We start from the raw sequence: 23,573 nt of genomic DNA, 5'->3' as shown, positions 1-23,573 counted from the left end.
TCCCTCGAACGGCCGGGTCTAGCCAAGAGTCTTTCTAGACTTTGCCAAAAACTTGCCTCTCAGAGCAAATAAAAATCACCCAGTAACATCCCTGGCTTCCTGTAATGTGGGAAAACCATTCCCCTGCTTTCGATGACAGGCACCTGTTGCCTGCAATCTTTGAAAGCGGCTTGGCGGCTGCAGTGGCCCCGCGGGGACACAGCGCCAGCGCCGCACGCACCCAGCTGCTTCCTCCCAGCTGCGGTCACTCCAAGGTGCAGACAAACAAACGCTGAGAGAGACTAGCTTCCAGGTCTGGGATGGGGCCGATACGGAGGTCTGCTCACCCCCAGCCACAAATCCCTCCAAGAAGGGTTGTTCCCTGTGATCCTGCCCAGAAAATTTGGCAAAAGGCAAAGTCCCGGTTCCTCTGGCCCTCCAGGCCCGTGGGCAGCCCCCCAACCTTCGCATCAGCCCGCCCAGTCCCGGCTCCCAACCCTCCTCCCCAGACCCATCACAACTGCCCCTCCCCCTGCTCAATGATGTATAAGGTTTACAGGAAAGTAGGGAGTTAAATGGAGAAGGCAATGGCACCCCACTCCAGTACTCTTGCCTGGAAGATCCCATGGATGGAGGAGCCTGGTAGGCTGCAGTCCATGGGGTGGCTGAGGGTCAGACACGACTGAGCGACTTCACTTTCACTTTTCACTTTCATGCATTGGAGAAGGAAATGGCAACCCACTGCAGTGTTCTTGCCTGGAGAATCCCAGGGATGGGGGAGACTGGTGGGCTGCCGTCTATGGGGTCGCACAGAGTCAGACACGACTGAAGTGACTTAGCAGCAGCAGGGAGTTTAAAATCCCAACGAATGAGTCTCTAAAGGATGGGATTTGTCTAGAGTTCCTTCTCCGGGTTGGGGGGGTGGGGGGCCCTCAGACACCAGCCTTTCTCCTGACCAGACAGACAGGAGCAGCCCTGGGAACCAGGCAGGGGGCATCAGACACCCAGCACCATGGGGCCGACCCAGCTGCTCTGTGGCCGTGCTGTGTGCCAAGGGCCCTTCCCGTCCCTGGGAATTTGCCACCAACCATCACCTCGGAGGAGCAGACAGACACCGAACTGGCCCGCACGTGCCCAAGGCCGTAACACGCCCTGTGCTCTCTCGTCCCTGCTGCAGGTGGGTCCCCCTACCCGGGGGTGCAGATGGACGAGGACTTCTGTAGCCGCCTGAAGGACGGGATGAGGATGCGGGCACCCGAGTACGCCACACCTGAAATGTGAGCGTCCCCCCCAGCCCCTCCACTCCCACCCGGACCCCCATCCCCCATGGTTCCCCCCAACACCAGGCCTCCTCAGGAAGAGGACGCTCTGTTGAGTTTCAGAATCCCCTGTCCTGGGAGATACAGGCCAACCCTTGTCTCCAGGGATGCCCCTGAGTACCCCCATGGGGACCCAGCATCTTCCAAAAGTGGGACTTTGGGTCCTGAACCATCCCTACCTGGGTCCTCCCTCCACCCCGACACAGCATCCAGGTGTGAGCCTAGGAAACCCTGAACAGACCACCCAGGAGCTGGGGGCCAGACCTTGGGGGTGGCTCAGACTGGGAACCAGTGGGCTTGCAGGCAGCCAGGGTGGAGGCCAGCAGGGGAGCAGTGCTGACCCCTGTCCACAGCAGGGATCTGTAGGGGGCTGGTCTGGAATGCAGGGGAGATGAGAGGGAAAGGGGCCTCCTGTTAGGACCTGGCTGGGACCTGTGAGCCCAGGACCTTCCTGACAGCTCTCCCCGGTGGACAAGTGCTCACTCGCCCCGCAGACACTTTTCCCTGAAGCTCTGGGCCTGTTTTGCACTCTGAGGCCTGGGCAGGAATGTGATGACCCCAGCAGTTTTGTGTCCAGCTGCCCTCAAGGACTCAGGGGAGCCCCACCACCACCACGTCCCCCCACCCCACAGCAGCACCGCCTTTCCTGCAGGGCCCTCCCATCCCACCCACACGGCGGGGGCCTGCTGGGAGCCCTGCGATGGCCTTCAGGAGGAGCTAGAGGGAACGAAGGAAGTGGGGCTTGGCCAGAGTGCAAGGCCGCTCTCTTTCCTTCACGGTCCAGAGACAAGCTAGGTCAGACCTGGGACGAGGTGGCCCAAGGACTCAGGCCACAAGGGCAGGGCTGGGAGCAGCCCAAGCGCAGAGGGAGAAGGGACCCGGGCTCGTCAGGTGCGTGTGGTGCTTTGGCCAGGAAAGCACAAGGCCCTTCTGAGACCTGGGGAGACAGCCAGGTGAGCCCCAGGCCTGGCCGGGCTGCAGAGAGAGAAAGGCAGGAGGGCTTTCTCTCATTTAAAATGAGAGGACTCTGCACTTCGCGATTTAAGTATTTCCCCTGCTACAATCTTACTGGAAGACCCCAGACGGCGTTGGGGGCAGGTGGGCGGGAATCGCCATCTGAACTGAATGAGCGATGGAGCTAGCCTCTAAGAAGTGTCATGACTAGTTAGCTACGTACAGAGGAGACAGACAGAAAGGTGGTCCTCCAGACTCCCTAGACCACAGGACTGTCAAGTTAGGAACATACCCCATGTTCCTTAGAAGAAATATCTCTGACATGTTCACTCATGCTTTGAATTAAATATTTCTGCCCACTTTCCATATAATCTGAAAGTCACAAGAGCAAATTCCTAGTGACTAACAGTAATAATTGTTGGTGTGCAGTTGCTAAGTCATATCCAATTCTTTGCGACCCCATGGACTGCAGCACGCCAGGCTTCCCTGTCCTTCACCATCTCCCAGAGCTTGCTCAAACTCATGTCCATTAAGTTGGTGATGCCATCCAACCATCTCATCCTGCCGCCCCCCTTCTCTTTTCACCTTCAACAATAATGACAATTACAGTCATTAACAGGTTTATTATTTATTAGTTACTTAGTGCTTATGAAGAGTCAGGCACTATCTTAAACACTTTAACGTATACCCGTTCACCTCATTCTCATAACAACCTATGCAGTGGGTGCTATTATTATCCCCATTGTACAGATGAGAGAACCAAGGCATAGAACACAGAAGTGGTTTGCCACTTTGCTAATTAGTTATGCAAACCAAGTCTGAGTCCAGAACCCCCAGCACCACACTACACACCTGCAGGGTGTGTTTCCAGTTCTTATACTTACTCTGGTCCAAAACAACTCACATCAACTTTGGGCCCCAAATGGCCTTGGACTTTATGAAAGCTTCAAATCTTTATATATGAAGAGCACTTGTACCCCAGCTTAGAGCTAGAGAGAAGGGTGGTTCCTCAATTCTAGGGAGTTTCTTATAGAAATTATAAAAAGCAGCGGCTTTGGGAAATGTTTGTGAAGTCCAGAATTCAAGAACGTTCACAAGTATTCGTATGGCTGAGTTCCTTCACTGTTCACCTGAAACAGCCACAGCATTGTTACTTGGCTACGCATGCAAGGTTGTTTCAGTCATGTGTGACTCTTTGCGACCCCGTGAACTGTAGCCTGCCAGGCTCAGGTCCATGGAATACTCCAGGCAAGAATACTGGAGTGGGTTGCCATTGGCTATACCCCAATATAAAATGCTTTCAGTGTTTAAAATTTTCTTTTAATTAAAAAAAGAAGTCCAAAATTCAAACCTTTAGCATTTGAAAGCTGATGGAGCCATTTCCATGTTGCTTGTACCAATAGCGGGAAGACGTGGGTAAGAATAACGTGCACTCTCAGAACTTGGGTCCTGTGACCTGAACTTGACCTAAATTGATGTGCTCTTGGGAGCCTGGGTGATAGCTTGGACAGGAAGCTCCCTCCACAGGCCCCCTCATCCCTAGCTTGCTTTGCGAAGGCCTGTGGGGTTGGGTGTAACTGGTATCTCTTTTTCTTATTAAACCTATTTACTTAGTGATGTAAAACGGTTTAATGTTGAGTCATTGGTTCCTCGCCCACAGCCTGTTTGATCAGATGTCTTTCAATGAGGAGGAGAAGTAATGAATGTTTTGATTTTTTTCTTTTCCTTTGGTGTTTGCAGAGATGATTCGCATTGAATTTTAGGCAAGAGGATTGGAAATCAGAAACCAGGGATCAAAATAAAAAACAGCAATAGTTGTAGGTGGTCCCTTTGGCTGGTTTCAGCAGAGAGGAACTTGGGAGCACCCTGCTCACAGCTCTTGCATTTCCTCCACCTCCGCCTTTCAGCAGTGAAGCGATGCTAGTTGAGATAAGCCTGCAGCCTCTTCTTGACCAAATGCTGCCAACTCTCAGACCTACCTCCCTTTTTTTGCCCTGTTCAAGCCTTTCTTGCTTTGGCTACTTTTCAATAGAACATCTATGTATCTTTTCTGGGTGTCCCTGGTGGCTCAGTGGTAGAGAACCCACCTGCCAATGCAGGAGATGCAGGTTCAATCCCTGGGTCAGGAAGATCCCCTGGATAAGGAAATGGCAACCCACTCCTGGAGTTGCCTGGAGAATATTCTTGCCTGGAGAATCTCATGGACAGAGGAGCCTGATGGGCTACAGTCCATGGAGTTGCAAAGAGTTGGAAACGACTGAGCAACTAAACAACAACAAATGTATATACAACTGTGTGTGTGTGTGTGTGTGTGTGTGTGTCTGTGTGTGTCTGTGTGTATAACTGCTCTCCCAGTAGCCTCTGAGAGTCTGTTTCTTGCTAGAGACCAGGGAGCCTTAGACAAGATAAGGCAGATTCAGGCCAGCCTCTGCCTCAGCCCCTATACCAGAGCTGAGGATCCAAGACTCGAGTCTGTGACCACCTGCCTCTGCAGAATTTCTGCACCTGTCTCAACAGATTAGTTGGATGGTATTACCGACTTAATGGATATGAGTTTGAGCAAACCCCAGGAGATGGTGAAGGACAGGGGAGCCTGACGTGCTGTGGTCCATGGGGTCGCAGAGAGTCAGACATGACTTAGCTACTGAACCACCACCTTAATGTGAGATCCACATGGGACTGTATTATGTTCCTCTAGGCCATTGGCCACTGGCAGGCTGGCCCAGGTTCCCTGGATGGGGCACGTGCCTGGAGCCCCCACTCTAAGGCATGGAGAGGTCAGGGAGGTCTCTCAGGTCAGGGAGAGTGAAGGAACCTTGGGCACGGCAGCCCCCATCCTGTGTGCCCAGGGAGCAGGGAAAACACCCCAGAGTTATAGTCCCCTTCCTCACTCCCAGCTTCCTCCATGTCTATAAGTTCCACTCCTAGCAAGACCTGGCCCAAGCAGCCTTTTATGTATCACACTGTGTACCCACAATTTAAACAGAGTGAACACTACATACTGCAAAAAGCATCATCTTTATACACATGACAACGCCCACCCCTCTGCTGACATGTATGGTAACCCATGTACCCACTACCGCCTCCAGCCGTCTCTACTTTCCTCTCACCCAACAGCTACCAGATCATGTTGGACTGCTGGCACAAAGACCCAAAAGAAAGGCCAAGATTTGTGGAGCTTGTGGAAAAACTAGGTGACCTGCTTCAAGCCAATGTACAACAGGTAAATTTATCTAGACTATCAGAAGGCCAGATGCCTTTGATGTTAGTCAAGGGGTGTCTTCCTTGTCTGTCGTTATTTAGTGGCTATTAACAGCTGAGATCGGGATTCCCTGGTGGCTCAGTGGTAAAGAATCCAGCTGCTAATGCAGAAGACAAGGGTTCTACCCCTGAGTCTGGAAGATCCCCTGGAGGAGGGAATGGCAACCCACTCCAGTATTCTTTCCTAGAGAATTCCATGGACAGAGGACTCTGGTAGGCTACACTCCATGGGGTTGCCAGAGTCAGACACAACTTAGTGACTAAACAACAGCAACAATAGCTGAGATCACCAGCAAAAACACAAACAAAAAAGTGCATATATGCAGAAGTATCATCTCAAAACACAACCAAGATTATGGAAATGACATAGTTGAAGTAAGACAGTGCTGCACAGAAATAGGCTGGAGTAGAACGCGTGTGATCAGAGCTACACCTTTGCTGTTTCAGGATGGTAAAGACTACATTCCGCTCAACGCCATCCTGACAGGCAACACTGCGTTTACGTACTCGACACCTGCCTTCTCCGAGGACTTCTTCCAGGAAGATATTTCTGCTCCAAAGTTTAATTCAGGGAGTTCTGATAATGTCAGGTAAGATCTTTTCTTCTCCAACTTCATTTGATAAGATTTTCAAACTTTAAAAAAAAAAAGTTCACCTCCTAAACTCAACCGTAACATGTTCCCTTAGTTTGTCTGTGGGCTTTGCCAATGGCTCAGTGGGTAAAGAATCCACCTGCCTATGCAGGAGACAAGAAGTCGCAGGTTCAGTCCCTGGGTCGAGAAGATCCTCTGGAGGAAGAAATGGCAACCTACACCAGTATTCTTGCCTGAAAAATCCCATGGACAGAGGAGCCTATATTCTGTGTGTGTGTGTGTGTGTGTGTGTATGAAAGAGGACATACACCATTGTAATGCTTTGCCTCTAAACACTTTGGTATACATCTTGTATGGAGAAGGAAATGGTAACCCACTCCAGTATTCTGGCCTGGAGAATCGCACGGACAGAGGAGCCTGCTGGGCTACAGTCCATGGGGACAAAGAGAGTCAGACTTGACTGAAGCAACTTAGCATGCACATATATCTTGTAAGGGGTGTTCTCCTGTGCCAGCACACCAAAATTATCACAAAGAAACTGATAATCTCTTCCTCTTATTAAGTTTTCAAGTTCCCATTATTGTCCCCAAATGTCTTCTGCACCTTTTTTAAAAACACCATCCGATCAAGAATACCTTGCATTTCCTTCCATTTCTTTAGTCTATCTTCCTCCCGAAGAACTCTTCCATCTTTTCCTCCTCGATGACCTTGACTTTTTTCATGATACCTTCAATACAGTGAAAACAAACTGGATTTGTTTTCTTACCTGACAAACTACAGTATCTCTTGTTAGCGCGAAGGAAACTGGAGAAGGGGTGAGGGGAGGCAGATACACCAAGTGGCCACGCTGGATAAGGTCAGCACCTTGGTGCCAGTAGTGACGTGTATGTTCCACTCACTACAGTAAGTCCCCTACATACAGACGAGTTCCATTCCAAGAGTGTCCAATTTATTAGTCAGTCCAACAAAGTTAGCCTAGGTACCCAACCGACACGATTGGCCACGTAGTACTGTAGTGTAATACAGTCATACTGTATTACTAGAAACCTATTACAGTAATACTTGACTGTAATAGGTTTATAATACTTTTCCCACAAATAATACATAACAAACACAAAAAGGAAAACATTTTCAATCTTACGGTACCTAGTGCAGTAGAAGAGCTGGCACATAGGGGCTGGCATCAAGTGAACAGGCAAGAAGAGTTCCTGGATGGAGAAGGGAGAAGAGGTGGGAGATGGTAGAGCTGAAGGGTCATCAGCAGTAGGAGATGGAGGGCCAGCTGCAATGTCACACTGATGGCAGTTTCTGATTCCTTGCTGGATTCAATTCTATCTACCCTTTTGCTTCTGGACATCCTGGGCTTGATATAAGATAGTGTACTACTGTGCTCTACCAATGGAGAAGGCAATGGCACCCCACTCCAGTACTCTTGCCTGGAAAATCCCATGGACGGAGGGGCCTGGTAGGCTGCAGTCCATGGGGTGGCTAGAGTCAGACACGACTGAGCGACTTCAGTTTCACTTTTCACTTTCATGCATTGGAGAAGGAAACGGCAACCCACTCCAGTGTTCTTGCCTGGAGAATCCCAGGGATGGCGGAGCCTGGTGGGCTGCTGTCTATGGGGTCGCACAGAGTCAGACATAACCGAAGCGACTCAGCAGCAGCAGCGCTCTACCGAACAGGAGTGTTTAAAGCACACAAAAGCACAGCCACTTGTAGAGGAGGCACGCACACAGCAACGTACGCTAGACAGGTAAACTAACTTACACCACTGGACATGCGAACACACGTTCGTTATCTTTGAAAACTCATAACTTCGCATGCAGGGAACTTACTGTACAGTGAGACACATGCTTTGTGGTCTGGTACAGCACTGGGCTCTTTGCATACATCACCTCCTCAAGACAGTCCTAGGAAGGAGTCCTATGACACAGATGGAGACATTCAAGCTCTACAGAGGATAGCTTTCCACAACCATGCAGTCGGAAAGTGGCAGAACAGAGTTTCTAACCCAGGTGTTCTGATGCTCTGTCGCTGTCCCTTGCAATCGGTCAGAACCAGAATTAGGACTTTCAGGCTATTCTATGGGCCTCCTAGCAATTTTATCTGCAGTGGGCTTCCCAAGTGGCGCTAGTGAAGCAACTTAGAATGGATGGACAGAGGTATCCTCCTAGACCACCAACCTCAGTCCAGCCACGCTTGGCAGGTCAGGGAAGAACTGGGAGGACTGATGGTCTGGGACAGGCCTGGAAGAAATCCAATGGCCAGCGCAGATTTGTGGGGTTGGGTCACAGGTCAGCGACCGATTCATACTTCACAGACCAGCCCAGATGAGTCATCCATTGTTTTAAAGAGGAGACAAGTAAGCCTGGATAGAATAATAAATTAGCAGAGGCAGATCAGGTCAGACACGGGGGAGGGAAGTATCAAACTGACGCGGGCCCTTCCAGCCTCTTGCTTAGCCTTCGCCAGACAGGGCGCTTGCCTAAGAGATGGGCCCTGTCAGTGGTGACAGGGTCTCAGATGAGTGTGTGTATAGTGGGCCACCGAGCTCAGCAGGCAGTCACAAGGACGTCATCCAGTTACTACCGCTTCCTCCCGATCTGTAATCATAGGGCTGGATACACCAGACCAGCCCGGGTGCTTGGATATACACCACTGAATCGGCCGTGCGGCCCTGATGGGTCATGGCCTTTCAGAAGCAGCCGCTGTACACTGATGAAGCCGCATCACCTCTCTGGGCATCGTCTCCTCCCTCCGTCACATTCAGACCGGACGACAACTCAGGGTTCTTCTTGGCCTGACGTCATCTGGTTCCCTGAGGGACCAGAGGCCTGGCCACTGCTGAGTCCCTCAAGGGTCCCTGTGGGGTTTTGTTCACAACAGTGCAGTGAGGGCCATGAGTGATTAGAAACCACTGGCCGGGATTCCCGGGGCACACAGCCAGGGACCTGCAGCTTCAAAAGGTGTGAGGTCACTCCTCTGGCATTCGGGTTCATCTTAGCTGGGATGGGGTGCCTGTGATCTCCTGACTAATCAAAACTAAAGGCGTTATCCTGACCTGATTATTCTTTTTTTTTAATCAGCATTTTTAAATTTTTTATTCATTTTTTAAAATTTATTTAATTGGCGGCTAATTACTTTACAATATTGTAGTGGTTTTTGCCATACATTGACATGAATCATCCACGGGTGTACATGTGTTCCCCATCCTGAACCTCGCTCCCACCTCCCTCCCCATCCCATCTCTCCGGGTCATCCCAGTGCACCAGCCCTGAGCACCCTGTCTCATGCATTGAACCTGGACTGGCGATCTGTTTCACATATGATAATATACATGTTTTAATGCTCTTCTCTCAAATCATCCCACCCTGGCCTTCTCCCACAGAGTCCAAAAGACTGTTCTATACATCTGTGTCTCTTTTGCTGTCTCGCATATAGGGTTATCGTTACCATCTTTCTAAATTTCATATATGTGCGTTAGTATACTGTATTGGTGTTTTTCTTTCTGGCTTACTTCACTCTGTATAATAGGCTCCAGTTTCATCCACATCATTAGAACCGATTCAAATGTATTCTTTTTAATGGCTGAGTAATACTCCATTGTGTATATGTACCATAGCTTTCTTATCCATTCGTCTGCTGATGGACATCTAGGTTGCTTCCATGTCCTGGCTATTATAAATAGTGCTGCGATGAACATTGGGGTACATGTGTCTCTTTCAATTCTGGTTTCCTCGGTGTGTATGCTCAGCAGTGGGATTGCTGGGTCATATGGCAGTTCTATTTCCAGTTTTTTAAGGAATCTCCACAGTCTTTTAAGGTTCTCCATAGTGGCTGTACTAGTTTGCATTCCCACCAAAAGTGTAAGAGGGTTCCCTTTTCTCCACACCCTCTTCAGCATTTATTGCTTGTAGACTTTTGGATAGCAGCCGTTCTGACCGGCGTGAAATGGTACCTCATTGTGGTTTTGATTTGCATTTCTCTGATAATGAGTGATGTTGAGCATCTTTTCATGTGTTTGTTAGCCATCTGTATGTCTTCTTTGGAGAAGTGTCTGTTTAATTCTTTGGCCCATTTTTTGATTAGGTCATTTATTTTTCTGGAATTGAGCTGCAAGAGTTGCTTGTATATTTTTGAGATTAATTCTTTGTCAGTTGCTTTGTTTGCTATTATTTTCTCCCATTCTGAAGGCTGTCTTTTCACCTTGCTTATAGTTTCCTTCATTGTGCAAAAGCTTTTAAGTTTAATTACTGACCTGATTATCCTTTCTGCTTCTTTAGATATGTCAATGCTTTCAATTTCATCAGCCTGGAAAAACTCAAAACCTTTGAAGAATTCTCACCGAATGGCACCTCCCTGCTTGATGTAAGTAACAGAATTAACTTACTCAGCACACCCCGGGCAGCCCCCCATGCAAACACAAACCCCAACTGTCCAGTTGCTCTAGGTCACCAGGGGCCAGTCATCAGTGGTGGCTGAAATGACAATTCCAGGGGAATGGCAACAAGACATGGGACATACAGAGCTAATCTGAAAGTAGTTCTGTAGTCTGAAGATGACCCAGAGCTCACCCCAGGGCCCAAGTCCTTGGCTGGGCATAACCTTAGGAAGCGTCCTTGGGTGTTTCTAAGCATCTTGGCTATCAGGGATGGAAGCCTGCTATCCCAGCATCAAAGCAACTCAAAACTGTGTGAGGGGCGGGGCCTCCCCTCTGAGATCCTGGCACAATCTCTGAGACCTCTTGCTCCTTCCCACAAAGTTTCCAGAGCTGAGCAGCCAGGCTCCCACCCAGCCGCACAGAGGGAAGCGATCCACACAGCCCTGGCGAACAAGAGGCCTCAACTCACCTGTCCCTTTAAAGGTCTGGACAAGGGGCTGAGAGATTAAGGGGAGGAGACAGAGAGCTGGACCAGAGCGTGGTCTCCAAGGACACAGTCACTGGATCCAGGACCACCCATGCTCACAGAGCCATGACCCAAAAAAGGCCTGGAAAGCCTACTGTGGTGAGAAGGTGGTGACCTCAAATGCTGTGGTCACCGCTGGAAAATGCCCAAACCCTTCAAATACACCAGATAGAGAGAAAAAGATGACGTGAACATTAAAAAATAAAAAAAATTACAAATACGCTGTGACTACAAAGACAAAGTGCTGGAAATGTTGCTTTGCTGCTTAGAATGCTGGTTTTAAGTCCAAGGAAATGGCACTGAATACAACATGCAAGATTTCTTTGACCCTTAGCCCTCCCGACCCTGATGCACTGGGTGCTAGGGCAGTATCCTTGCTTAGGTTCCTCCCTGATGGTCAAGGACACACACAGAGCCACATAAGAGACCCAAAGGGTGGCAGGAACTACGTGTGGGGTCCACTCACTGGAAACACCATTTTGACAGTATAAGGAGGGCCCTGCGTAAAACTCCGTGCTAAATATGACCCAGTGAGTAAACGGAATTGCTGGAAACTGTAACTCAGTTCAGTTCCATCGCTCAGTCGTGTCTGACTCTTTGCAACCCCATGGACTACAGCACACCAGGCCTCCCTGTCCATCACCAACTCCCAGAATTTATTCAAACTCATGTCCATTGGGTCAGTGATGCTATCCAACCATCTCATCCTCTGTCGTTCCCTTCTCCTGCCTTCAATCTTTCCCAGCATCAGATCTTATCAAATGAGTCAGCACTTCGCATCAGGTGGCCAAAGTATTGGTGTTTCAGCTTCAGCATCAGTCTTTCCAATGAACACCCAGGACTGATCTCCTTTAGGATGGACTGGTTGGATCTCCTTGCAGTCCAAGGGACTCTCAAGAGTCTTCTCCAACACCACAGTTCAAAAGCATCAATTCTTCGGCGCTCAGCTTTCTTTATAGTCCAACTCTCACATACATACACGACTACTGGAAAAACCATAGCCTTGACTAGATGGACCTTTGTTGGCAAAGTAATGTCTCTGCTTTTTAATATCCTTTCTATGTTGGTCATAACATTTCTTCCAAGGAGTGTCTTTTTATTTCTGACAAAATGTGGTCCACTGGAGAAGGGAATGGCAAACCACTTCAGTATTCCTGTCTCAAGAACCCTATGAACAGTATGAAAAGGCAAAAGGATAGGACACTGAAAGATGAACTCCCCAGGTCAGTAGGTGCCCAATATGCTACTGGAGATCAGTGGAGAAATAACTCCACAAAGAATGAAGGGATGGAGCCAAAGCAAAAACACCACCCAGCTGTGGATGTGACTGGTGATAGAAGCAAGGTCTGATGCTGTAAAGAGCAATATTGCATAGGAACCTGCAATGTTAGGTCCATGAATCAAGGCAAATTGGAAGTGATCAAACAGGAGATGGCAAGAGTGAACATTGACATTTTAGGAATCAGCAAACTAAAGTGGACTGGAATGGATGAATTTAACTCAGATGACCATTATATCTACTACTGTGGGCAAGAATCCCTTAGAAGAAATGGAGTAGCCAGCATAGTCAACAAGAGAGTCCAAATTGCAGTACTTGGATGTAGTCTCAAAAACAACAGAATGATCTCTGTTTGTCTCCAAGGCAAACCATTCAATATCACAGTAACTCAGGAGGGTCTCAAACCTCCATACAATCTTCAAGAAAGAAAATTAAACCGTGTCTTTATTATTTCTCACTCAGTTGTGTGCAACTCTTTGTGACCCCATGGACTGTAGCCCGCCAGACTCCTCTGTCCATGGGGATGCTCCAGGCAAGAATACTGGAGTGGGCTGCATTCTGTTTTCCAGGGGATCGTCCCGACCCGGGGATCAAACCTGGGTCTCCTGCATTGCGGGCAGATTCTTTATTTTATCACTTGAGCCACCAGGGAATCTTTACATATCACTGCCAAGTCAGCTGCCCAATTAGCTTTAACATATTTACGCAATAGTTTGCATAAAATAGCATAAAAGTTGACTACGAAAAATGCTCACCTGTTACCTGCAATTTCCCATTTTGATTATATTTGCTTTCTTCACCTGCAGGAAGAAGGGTCTCTGAGTCACTGGACATAGTGGCCTCTTGTAATTGACAAGGTTTAGACTGTCCAGTTGGAGAAGGCAATGGCAACCCACTCCAGTTCTCTTGCCTGGAAAATCCCATGAACGGAGGAGTCTGGTGGGCTGCAGTCCATGGGGTCGTGAAGAGTCAGACACGACTGAGCAACTTCGCTTTCACTTTTCACTTTCATGCACTGGAGAAGGAAATGGCAACCCGTTCCAGTGTTCTTGCCTGGAGTATCCCAGGAATGGGGGAGCCTGGTGGGCTGCCATCTATGGGGTCGCACAGAGTCAGACTCGACTGAAACGACTTAGCAGCAGCAGCAGACTGGCCAGTATGGAGAAAGTGCTCTGTCCACACAGGGAGGGAGGCCAGATGCTGGAGTGACCTCAGACATGCATCCCAACGTCACGAACCCCTCTGGTTCAAGCAGGAGCTGTAACTCTTCCTTCTTCCCTGCAGGACTACCAGCTGGATAGTGGCACCCTGCTGGCCTCCCCCTTGCTGAAGCGCTTCACCTGGGCAGAGAGCAAACCCAAGGCCTCACTGAAGTGAGTTAGGAAGCCGGGGGCGGGGGGCTTTTCTCACTTTCTGGAGGGGCAAGAGGGACGATGCCCGGGAGGAGGGTTTCATGGCCATACTTGAGCACTGCCTGCCCTACTAAACTGCAGTGTCCAGGCTGTGCAGAAAGCTCTTTTCCCTGGAAGGAAAGTAAAGAGGGCATAAAACCAGACATATGGACACGGCTGGGGCGGGGGGAGGAAGGAGAGAGTGGGAGGCATGGAGAGAGTAATGTGGAAACATACATTACCATATATAAAATAAAGAGCCAATGGGAATTTGCTGTATGACTCAGGGAACTCCAACCGGGGCCCTGTGCCAACCCAGAGAGGTGGGATGGGGAGGGAGGTGGGAGAGATGTTCAAGTGGGAGGGGACATGAGTAAACCTATGGCGATTCATGTTGATGTTCGGTGGAAACCAACACAATCCTGTAAAGCAATTATCCTTCCATTAAAAATAAATGAATTATAAAAAATCATTAAAAAAAAAACAAAACAAAAAAAAGCAGACACCTGAGCACCATGCTCTGGAAAGGAAGAGTGGGATTTGAGAGAAGACAGAACACTCCAGCAAAGAGAAGCACAGTCTTTCGGCGGAAAGGAGCCGGACGTCCTCAACCGTGAACAGTGTACAGTCGGGACCAGAGACCTGTCCGAGGGGGCGGGGAGATCGAACACACACCCGCTACCCGCCGGGGGCCTGCAATGAGGGGACAAGAAGGGCCCTGGGACAGTCGTCTAGTCCTAAGATGCGCCATCCTGAGACCCCAGTTCTTCCAAATGAAGGCTCGTTTCCTGTTAGAGCCCGCTCTCCTGCCTCCACCGGGCAGCCAGTGACAACACTGTCAGAACTACCAGGGCTCTCGCTGCGCTCTGCACGGCCGGCTCCTCTCCGCCCAGCGACATCGCTGGGCAGGGCAAGGCCCACCAGACTTGCCTTCCTTTCCTGGTTCAAACATCTGCCCTTGACCCTCCCCGCCATGTGGAACCGTTCTGCCCCTCTTTTATCTCAATCAGGGATCTGCAAACTTCCCCCACCCCTTAAACAGAGTTCCCAAAACACTTGGGAGAAGTTGGGCCTCCTTCGGTAAGCAAAGGACCCGAAAATAAGATTTAAAAAGTGAACAAAGTCTTCAGTTCCTCCACAACACAGGTGGAGTGCTCCCTTCTCTTTTCCTCAAACTCTCAAGCACCCTATGTTTTCCATACAGTTGAAGAGCTAGGAGAACAAGAGTACTTTGGGGGTGGACCTGTTTAAAAAGAGAACCGTGCCTAGGGAAGTCAGGTGACTTTTTACATCTTTCATGATCAATATTTTTGGTGGAGTTGAAATGCTGTTTTCATTCTGCATTTGTGTAGTTTGGTGCTATGTTCAGAGTTAAGTGTTTTCAGAAAAGTATGTTCTGCATGTGTTTTTTTACAGTCTAAATTCTGACTGCCGAGAAGTTTCTATTTTACGAAACTTCACTTAGATGGTTTTTCTACTGAATGCAGACCCATTCGTAAGAGGCCAGTTATAAAAGCAGCTGACAGACGAGCAATAAAACGCAGCTGTGTCCAGTCAACCATACTCACAAGAGCCGGTGGCCCTGGCCAGGGAACACGTGAAAATTAGCTTCACCTCATCGGCTATCAGGGCAAATGCAAATCACATGAGCCACCTCTTCACCCCCACCAGGATGGTTTGAACCAGGGACGTGGTTCTAGAACTCTGGTCCTCACTAACCAGAGTCAGTGTTGATGAGGACGTGGAGGAATTAGAACTCTGGATGCTTGCTGGTGGGAACATGAGATTACTGCAGCCACTTTGGAAAACAATCTAGCAGTTTACAGAGGAAAGCAGTCCTCAGAAGGTTAAACAGAGTTACTCTGAACCAGCAATGCAACTCTGTAGGTATACATATACCCCACAGAAACGTATATGCAAATATTCATAAGAATCAAAAGTAGAAACAACTCTAGTGTCTATCAGTTGGTGAACCGATAAACAAAATGCATATATCCGTACAAGAGAATATTTGTCAATCAAAAGTACGAGGTACTGATAGGCGGCTACAACATAGATGAACCTTGAATTAAGTGAGAGGAGCCAGTTGTATGATTTCATTTATATGAAATGCCCAGAGTACACTTTAAATAGGTATATTGTACAATATGCAAACATGTCAATAAAACTATTGTTTTAAAAAACAACAACAAACCAAACAGGTGGCCAGCTCACAGGCTAGTTTGCAGACCCTGATGTAAACCAAAGGGTGTCCGCAGACACCTCGGAGCAGTGGGGCCCCAGCTCATCAACTACAGAGGACTGGAGGGCTGTGAACGCTCCCCGACGGACACCTGCGCACCTGTGTCCTCTCCACGGGCACCCAGGGACCCCGAGCCCAGTCCTGGGCAGGTCACAGGACACGGAGTGAGGGGGAGAAACGGGGCCCACATGTTCTTGTTTCCTGCCTTGAAACACTTCCAGACCTTTGTGGGAAAAAAATGGTCCACTCCGAGACCAACATACAGAACATGGTTCAAAGGCCGGGTGCGCCAGTCTCGAGCCAAACGGCCAGTGGCACGCGGGGTTCTCACTCCCACCGGTGTTGCTGAAACTATCAAATACGGAGGACCAGACCAGCTCCCCGCCCCACCTGCACCCAACCCAAAAGCTAGTCTTTTCGCCCTGGCCAGCGACACACTGCCCGGAACCGAACCAAACCGAATGCTTCTCTCCTCCGGAGCACAAACTTGAGAGGGAGAAACTTACAAGTTTCTGTAGCACGTCCCAGGCATCGCTCCAGGCGGCCGCAAGAACTTTGCATGAAGTCGGTGGCTCAGAATGGGAGAAATGGATCCTCTTGCAGTTCCGGAGGCCGGACGCCCCAGAACGAGGTGTCGGCAGGGCTGCATCCCGACATGAGGCCCCCTCCCCCACAGGACATCCCTGCCAGCGCCTCCTCCAGCCCTGACGCCCCCGGCACTCCTCCTCTATGGCCGTGGCCCCGCTCCTCCTGCAAGCGCTGTGATGCCCCCGCCCGGACGGACACATGGGATTGCATTCAGGGCCCACCTGGGTGATGCAGGAGGCGCCTCCTCTCAGGATCCTCTATTTTAATCGCAGCTCTCCCCTTAGAAGATGTTGTTCACAGGTTTAGCATCTTTCAGCCAATCCCAGGTGCTAACGGACCCGCGGAGGGGAGCGCTGGACCCAAGCCTGGGAGCTGTTTTCCACCAGGAATTCTGGATTTGTTTTAACTAATCCCACCCTCCGTCCCCGGCCAGTGGAGGAGAGGCCGTGGGCAGCTCCAGACACCCCAGCCTAGTTTGAGGTAGGACTCAACAGACTCACTCTGGATGGGTTTGAACAAGTGTTAATCCTCCAGTCGAGTCCAACTCTTTGCGATCCCATGGGCTGTAGCCCACCAGGCTCCTGTGTCCATGGGATTTTCCAGGCAAGAATACTGGAGTGGGTTGCCATTTCCTTCTCCAGGGGGTCTTCATGCCTCAGGGATCGAACTCGGGCCTCCCACAGAATCTGCAGGCAGATTCTTTACCAACCAGGGAAGCCGCTGGGCTTGAACAAAGCGCCCAGTAGAGTGGACTTAAGTGTTTCCAATAAATCCATTTTGTAGAATTGATTTTTTTCTTTCTTTTCTGTCTTTAGCTTGAGAGTAACCAGTAAGAGTAAGGAGTCGGGCCTTTCTGACCTCAGCAGACCCACGTTTTGCCACGCCAGCTGTGGGCACTTGGGCACAGGCCACCGCAGGTTCACCTATGACCACTCGGAGCTGGAGAGGAAGATTTCCTGCTGCTCACCTCCGCCCGACTACAACTCTGTGGTCCTGTACTCCACCCCACCAGTCTAAAGCCTGATTCTGCACAGCCTTCTTTCTAGAACCATGTGTGTATTTATAAACCCCAGAAAACTAGCTTTTGCCAGTATTATGCGTATAGAAATCGACACCTTTTCCTTTCCACAGGAGCCGGCTGCTTTTTTGTGTTTTTTTTTTAATAGTGCTTTTTTCTCTCTTGACTAACAAGAATGTAACCCCACATAGAGGAATAGTGACAAAGAGCGCCACTGCCGACCCTCGCAGGACTCAGCGGGGAGCAGAAATCCTGACCCCGCCCTGGACTTGACTCTCCCCTGACCCTGGAGACCCCCACGGCCTCCGGGCTCCAGGTGGCTCAGGACACACGCTGTCACCTGTCACTGCGGGTCGGACTCTGGGCCAGCAAGGCCTGTGCTGTCAGAGGCATGGTTCTGGGGTCTCCAGCAGGCTGTGTGTGTGTGTGGGGAGGGAGAAGATGGGGAGAGCACACAGGGCAGGGGCAGGGAGGGGTATTGGGGCTGCACCTCGTGGGGCGGGAGTGGGTAGAGGACAGTGCCACCAGGTCCATCTTGGAGAATCCATCCAGGGAGCATACAGGACGGAGGGGTGATGGGAGGTTTAAAAAAAAAAAAAGCCAAACATAATTTTTGGAACTATCAAGCAGATTGTAAAACCTTAGGTGGGCTCACCCCAGTGAGTCTGGTCTGTCATGTCACCTCTTAGGCTTAAAGCCACGTTTTCACAGATAACGTCTGCTTCTATGTTGAGTATTCATATATAGTCCATTTAACTCACTTCTTTGTTCTAACATGTTTCAATTAGTAATCAAAGGAAGCTGAGGAGAAGGGCAACAGTCTTGTGGAGGTTTTCTCTAGACCCAAACTAGGATAGATGGAGAAAAAGGGAAGGCAGAGTGAAAACCCCCTCTCTGTACCAGACCAACTGCCTGAGACCGAGGGGACTGGAGGACAGGAAGGCAGCCACGTGTCCTTCTTATTCAGTGGGGACCCCAACTCTCTCACGCTTGTCTCCTGGACAGAAGAGCAGTAACCAATGTCTATGAAGCACTTTATGCTCCTTGAGGAAAAAGGTGGTGTGTGATTTATGCAAGATGTTTCTAGAACTGGGACTCAGGATATTAGTTAATGAGCCGTCAGTAAGAGAAAAGCCTCTTTTCACCTACTTTGGGCCCTGCCTCGGGTCTGAGTTGTGACCGAAATAGGGACAGGGTACAAAAGGGCGCCCACTTCTTGGGGCCGAGAGGCCCTGGGTCCGCCACCATCTCTGTGTGATGCTGTGTGTTTAGGATGTGTGTGCACCTTCTGGGGCCAGTCAGGGCCGGGCAGGCCACAGGGATCACTGCTCCTGGTGGAGAGGAGGATGCTTACCTTGACGCAGGTGATGTAACCCTAGAACCTGAGACAAAGGTGATAGATAGGCCTGGACATCCTGCCCTGGCCAGAAGGCAGGGGACAGGTGGAGGCGGGGGTGGTCACAGTCTCGTTTCAAGGTTCTTGGTGTGAAGAGACGGGAGAGTTGGCTTGTCCCCAGCCAGAGAGCTGCTCCTGGGGTGGTGGTGGGAGGGGACCTCTGCTGGAGGAGCCTCCAGCCAGTCTCCACCAGGAGCCGAGTGCAGACAGCACGGGACCAGGGACCAAAGGCGGGGAGAGCCTTGCTCTTCCTCTTTACAGGCACAAGAGCACCTGTGACCACTGGCAAGAGTAGCAATCAGGTAACCGGGAGGAGGTTAAACAGGCAAAATATAAGAAGCTTGAAATTGAGTCTCTGGTTTTTTCAAGTCAGTTAAGGATCCAGCAATTAGGGAAAACAAAGAAAAACCTTAGCTATACGTGTATGTCTTGATTTCAGTAATCCGTTCTTTAAGAGGCCTTAGTAATACCATCTTTCCACAAGACAAAGAACCCTTTAGACCGTGTTAATCTGGCTTCCTCAGAGACTCAATGGAATCAGAGACTCTGTCCAGCAGTCCAGCTCCATCTGGGGTCTCAAAATAGAACAAAAACTGGAAACCGGGAGGAAAAGACGCTCTCCAGTGGGAAAGGGCTTGTCACAGGTAGGTGCCCTGAAGCAGCACAGAAAATTAAATCACTAATGAATCGATGGTATTATTAGACCCATTTGTCAATTTTGACAAAAATGTTTGGCATGAACAATTATGGGGCAAGGACCCCCTTTCCAGGACTTGTGAGATCACATAACCCGAGTATGGTGGGTGGGAGGGGACTGAAACCACGCACAAGCTTGTCTCTAGTTGTTCTCAGAATGACGCTCAGACCCGAGGAGCAAGTGTGTTCAAAATCCTGGTAAGGTTACCTTCGGATGTCAAACGGGAAGAACACACTTGTTGGCCTCTTTTAACTAATTAAAGAAGGAGCGCGCCTTTGACTGACAGTGGTGGTAACTATATGTATATTTGTGTGTGTGTGTTGTGCAGAACTATTTAAGGAAACTGGAATTTTAAAGTTACTTTTATACAAACCAAGAATATATGCTGCAGATTATAAGTGAGACAGAATTTTGTCCTACATCTCTAGTCACTATGAATGTATTTTGTATGTTATCTTCATATAATAAAATTAACTTACAAAAACATCCATATATTTTCAATTCTGTGTGAAAATGAAAAAAGGGGTCTTGGTTTTCTTGGGGCTGTTGAGGGGGGACAAGCATAAAAATGCTCGTGAAATATTAACTGCTAAACCAGCACAAGAAAGAGACAGAAAATGCAGCTCAAGACAGGCAGAGATCATCCATCAGCCCACAGAGTGGCTGTATTAACAATCAAGACACGCGAACAGTATAACAAAAGCTAGAAAAATGGTACAGAGGAAGTGTTTTGCAAAACAGAAATAAGAGACACAAACATAGGGAAGAAATGTATGGACACCAAGGGAGGGGGAAGGAGCGGTGGGGATGAACTGGGTGACTGGGATTGACATATACACACTATTGATACAATGTGTAAGAGAACTAATGAGAACCCAGTGTAGAGCACAGGGAACTCTGTTCAGCACTCTGTGATGACCTAAATGGGAAGGAAATCCATAAGACAGATATGTGTGTGCTGTGTCACTCAGTCGTGTCTGACTCTTTGTGACCCCATGGACTGTATCCCACCAGGCTCCTCGGTCTGTGGGATTCTCCAGGCAAGAATTACTGGAGTGGGTTGCCATGCCCTATCCAGAAGAAAAAGAGATATATGTGTGTATATATATATATATATATATATATATATATATATAGCTGATTCACTTTGTTGTACAGCAGAAAATAACAGGGCACTATAAAGCAACTATACTGCAATAAAAAAATTTTTTTAAAAGTCTAAGATCAACATGATCACAAGTAAAATGTACAGACTAAGGGTGAGTGCTGGCTACAGATCAAAGTCCCCTCAATTAAAAATGAGGCAGGCTTTCCCAAACAGTAGTATTACCATAATGAAGAATGTATGTGTTTGTAAAAGATGCTTGCTCCTTGGAAGAAAAGTTATGACCAACCTAGACAACATGTTAAAAAGCAGAGACATTACTTTGCCAACAAAGGTCTGTCTAGTCAAAGCTATGGTTTTTTCAGTAGTCGCGTACGGATGTGAGAGCTGGACAATAAACAAAGCTGAGTGCCAAAGAGTTGATGCTTTTGAACTGTGGTGTTGGAAGACTCTTGAGAGTCCCTTGGACTGCAAGGAGATCAAACCAGTCCATCCAAAAGGAGATCAATCCTAAATATTCACTGGAAGGACTGATCCTGAAGCTAAAACTTCAATACTTTGGCACCTAACGCGAAGAACTGACTCATTTGAAAAGACCCTGATCTGGGAAAGATTGAAGGCGGGAGGGGACGACAGAGGCAGATGGTTGGATGGCATCACCAACTCAATGGACATGAGTTTGAGTAAACTCCAGGAGTTGGTGATGGACAGGGAGGCCTAGTGTGTTGCAGTCATGGGGTCGCAGAGTCGGACATGACTGAGCAACTGAACTGAATAGAACTGTGTGTGTGTATTAGAGGCTGTGTGCAGGAAAGCATACAAAATAATTAGGCAAAATCCAGAGACACAAGAATTTCCGTAAGAAAAGGACACTAGCTAAGTACTCAACTTTGTTTTGTGGGTTACATCCTAGAAAGAGAAGGACATAGAATAAGCAACCACCAGATTGTCTTAAAAAGCGCTCACACCGTCACATTCCTAATAACACCATGAGCAAACCAGATTGGAGAAACATTTTCGAGAAAACAAGCCTACTTTCTTTGGGATAAAAGCAAGAAAAGGGGATGTGACTAATCTCAATTAGCTCAAGAGGGCAAGAAGCATTATGAGAATCTGAAATCCTTTTAAAATATTACTGGTTTTCTTGACTCAGAAGTCACTCATATAAGCAAACAATTTGAAGAATGCTCAAGGAATTGGTGTCATGTCATTGTTTGGAAGTTTTCTCATGACTTTAGAAATTGACAGTACATTTGGGAATAGTTTTGTTTTTTTTTTTTTTTTCTTTACTCCAGCAGAAGGATGGCCCAGTAAGGTTTATTGAACCCTTCAGTGTTAAACATGTTATCAGACTTTTGGGTTCCAAAGGCCAGAAAATACTTCAAAAATCTCCTGGGTTCCAACACAGGAATGACTAGCCTTCTGTTTTTTGAACTCAAGACATCTAAGAGAAAACAAAACAAAACAAACCAATCAGATGCCATAAAGAAGGTTCTATTTCTTGATCTGGGTGGGGTAATAGGTGCACTCATTTTGTGATCACTCACTGAGCTGTCCACTTACTTGCAAACCTGTGTTTGTATTCTTCGATAAAAGATATGCAAAAGGAAGAAAAAGATTAAGTACCACAACTTTTCACACAAGAAAAACCCATTTTAAAAAGAGTAAGGGCTTAGGCTCAGACTCTAACACAGCAAGTGAATTTTCTGTGCCAGCAACTATTCCAAGTGCTGTAAAAAAACAAGGAAAAACCATTTAATTTTCAGAACAACCCAACATGATAGGTACCATCAGTTTTACCCTTCACATTAATGGGAAAACTGAAGGAATCATGAAAACTTCAAAATCCCCTGGTCACATTTTCTTACCTACCAGCATCTGCCTGCGAACACTGACTCAAAACACCCGCTGGTGCACTCAGCCCCCAACCAAACTCAACCCAAGGGCACTGTGCCAGCACCTCACCACCCCCAGCCCTGCCCACTCCCCACTGGATATGATGAACACGCTAGTACCTCTCTCATCCTGCAAAACCAAACACCCTAACCCTAACCATCCCTACTTTCCCCTCCAGCTACCACTCCATCTCTCTACTCCTCTTCACAACAAAATTCCTTGAAAGAGAGCTTATACTTCTTGTTTCTGGTCCCTTTCCTCCCACTTGAGCCAAGCTTTCCTTCTCACTGAATGCAGCTGCTCTTGACAAGATTATCCACAATGCCATGTTGCTAAACTCAATGGCCCTTTTTAGTCTCAATCTTTCCCATCAACACCTTGATTTCTGGACTTGCCAGATGCCCCCCGCCCCTCCACCACCACAGGTCATTTCTGTCATGTATTGGTTTTGTCTGATCTGTGGATAGTGTTCCAGGGAACCCAGGGCACTGCCCCAGACCTTTGGTCTTCTAAGCCCATACGAATTCTCTTCATAATCCCAACCAACCTCAAGACTTGCAATGACATCTATGGGATAATGACATGCAAATTACACGTATTGACCAGATCTCCCCCCAAACTCTCATGCGAATGCTAAATTCACATGTGCTCTTGACACTGTGACCAATCCAAAAGATAGCCTCAACCCTCTCCCATCCCCTGTGAACCTCAGCGGTGTTCCTGCCACTCCCCCACCCAGTTCCCCTCCCCTTCAATCAGGCTGGCTCTGCCAATTCTCCTCAAGCAACAGATATGGGACAAGTGACACTGCATGACTCTGAGGCTAATTTGGTGTTCTTTGTTTTAATTTGCTCAACTTGGCAACCCGATCCACATCCTTTATGTTACTTAATCACTTCTGTGTTATTTAATCACATAATCACTATTACCTCTTAACTACTATAT

The 23,573-nt window shown here is 48.4% G+C and overlaps 1 protein-coding gene across 3 annotated transcripts in view; it reads left to right on the top strand.

Moving 5' to 3' along the window:
* FLT1 (fms related receptor tyrosine kinase 1) overlaps nucleotides 1-20,113 on the top strand; it is a 206,106-nt gene extending 185,993 nt beyond the window's left edge. For all 3 annotated transcript variants that reach the window (XM_044927306.2, XM_006078571.4, XM_044927307.2), the window contains 6 exons: nucleotides 1,157-1,256; nucleotides 5,370-5,475; nucleotides 5,961-6,103; nucleotides 10,393-10,477; nucleotides 13,580-13,668; nucleotides 17,332-20,113. In XM_044927306.2, coding sequence (XP_044783241.2) covers nucleotides 1,157-1,256; nucleotides 5,370-5,475; nucleotides 5,961-6,103; nucleotides 10,393-10,477; nucleotides 13,580-13,668; nucleotides 17,332-17,533 — 725 coding nt within the window. In that variant the 3' untranslated portion in view covers nucleotides 17,534-20,113. The remainder of the gene's footprint in view (nucleotides 1-1,156; nucleotides 1,257-5,369; nucleotides 5,476-5,960; nucleotides 6,104-10,392; nucleotides 10,478-13,579; nucleotides 13,669-17,331) is intronic.
* The last annotated feature ends 3,460 nt before the right edge of the window (nucleotides 20,114-23,573 follow it).

The sequence above is a fragment of the Bubalus bubalis genome, chromosome 13 (assembly GCF_019923935.1).
Source record: "Bubalus bubalis isolate 160015118507 breed Murrah chromosome 13, NDDB_SH_1, whole genome shotgun sequence".
NCBI classification, from domain to species: domain Eukaryota; kingdom Metazoa; phylum Chordata; class Mammalia; order Artiodactyla; family Bovidae; genus Bubalus; species Bubalus bubalis.
Note: the sequence above shows the minus strand (reverse complement) of the source record. Positions and strands in the feature narration are given on the sequence as shown.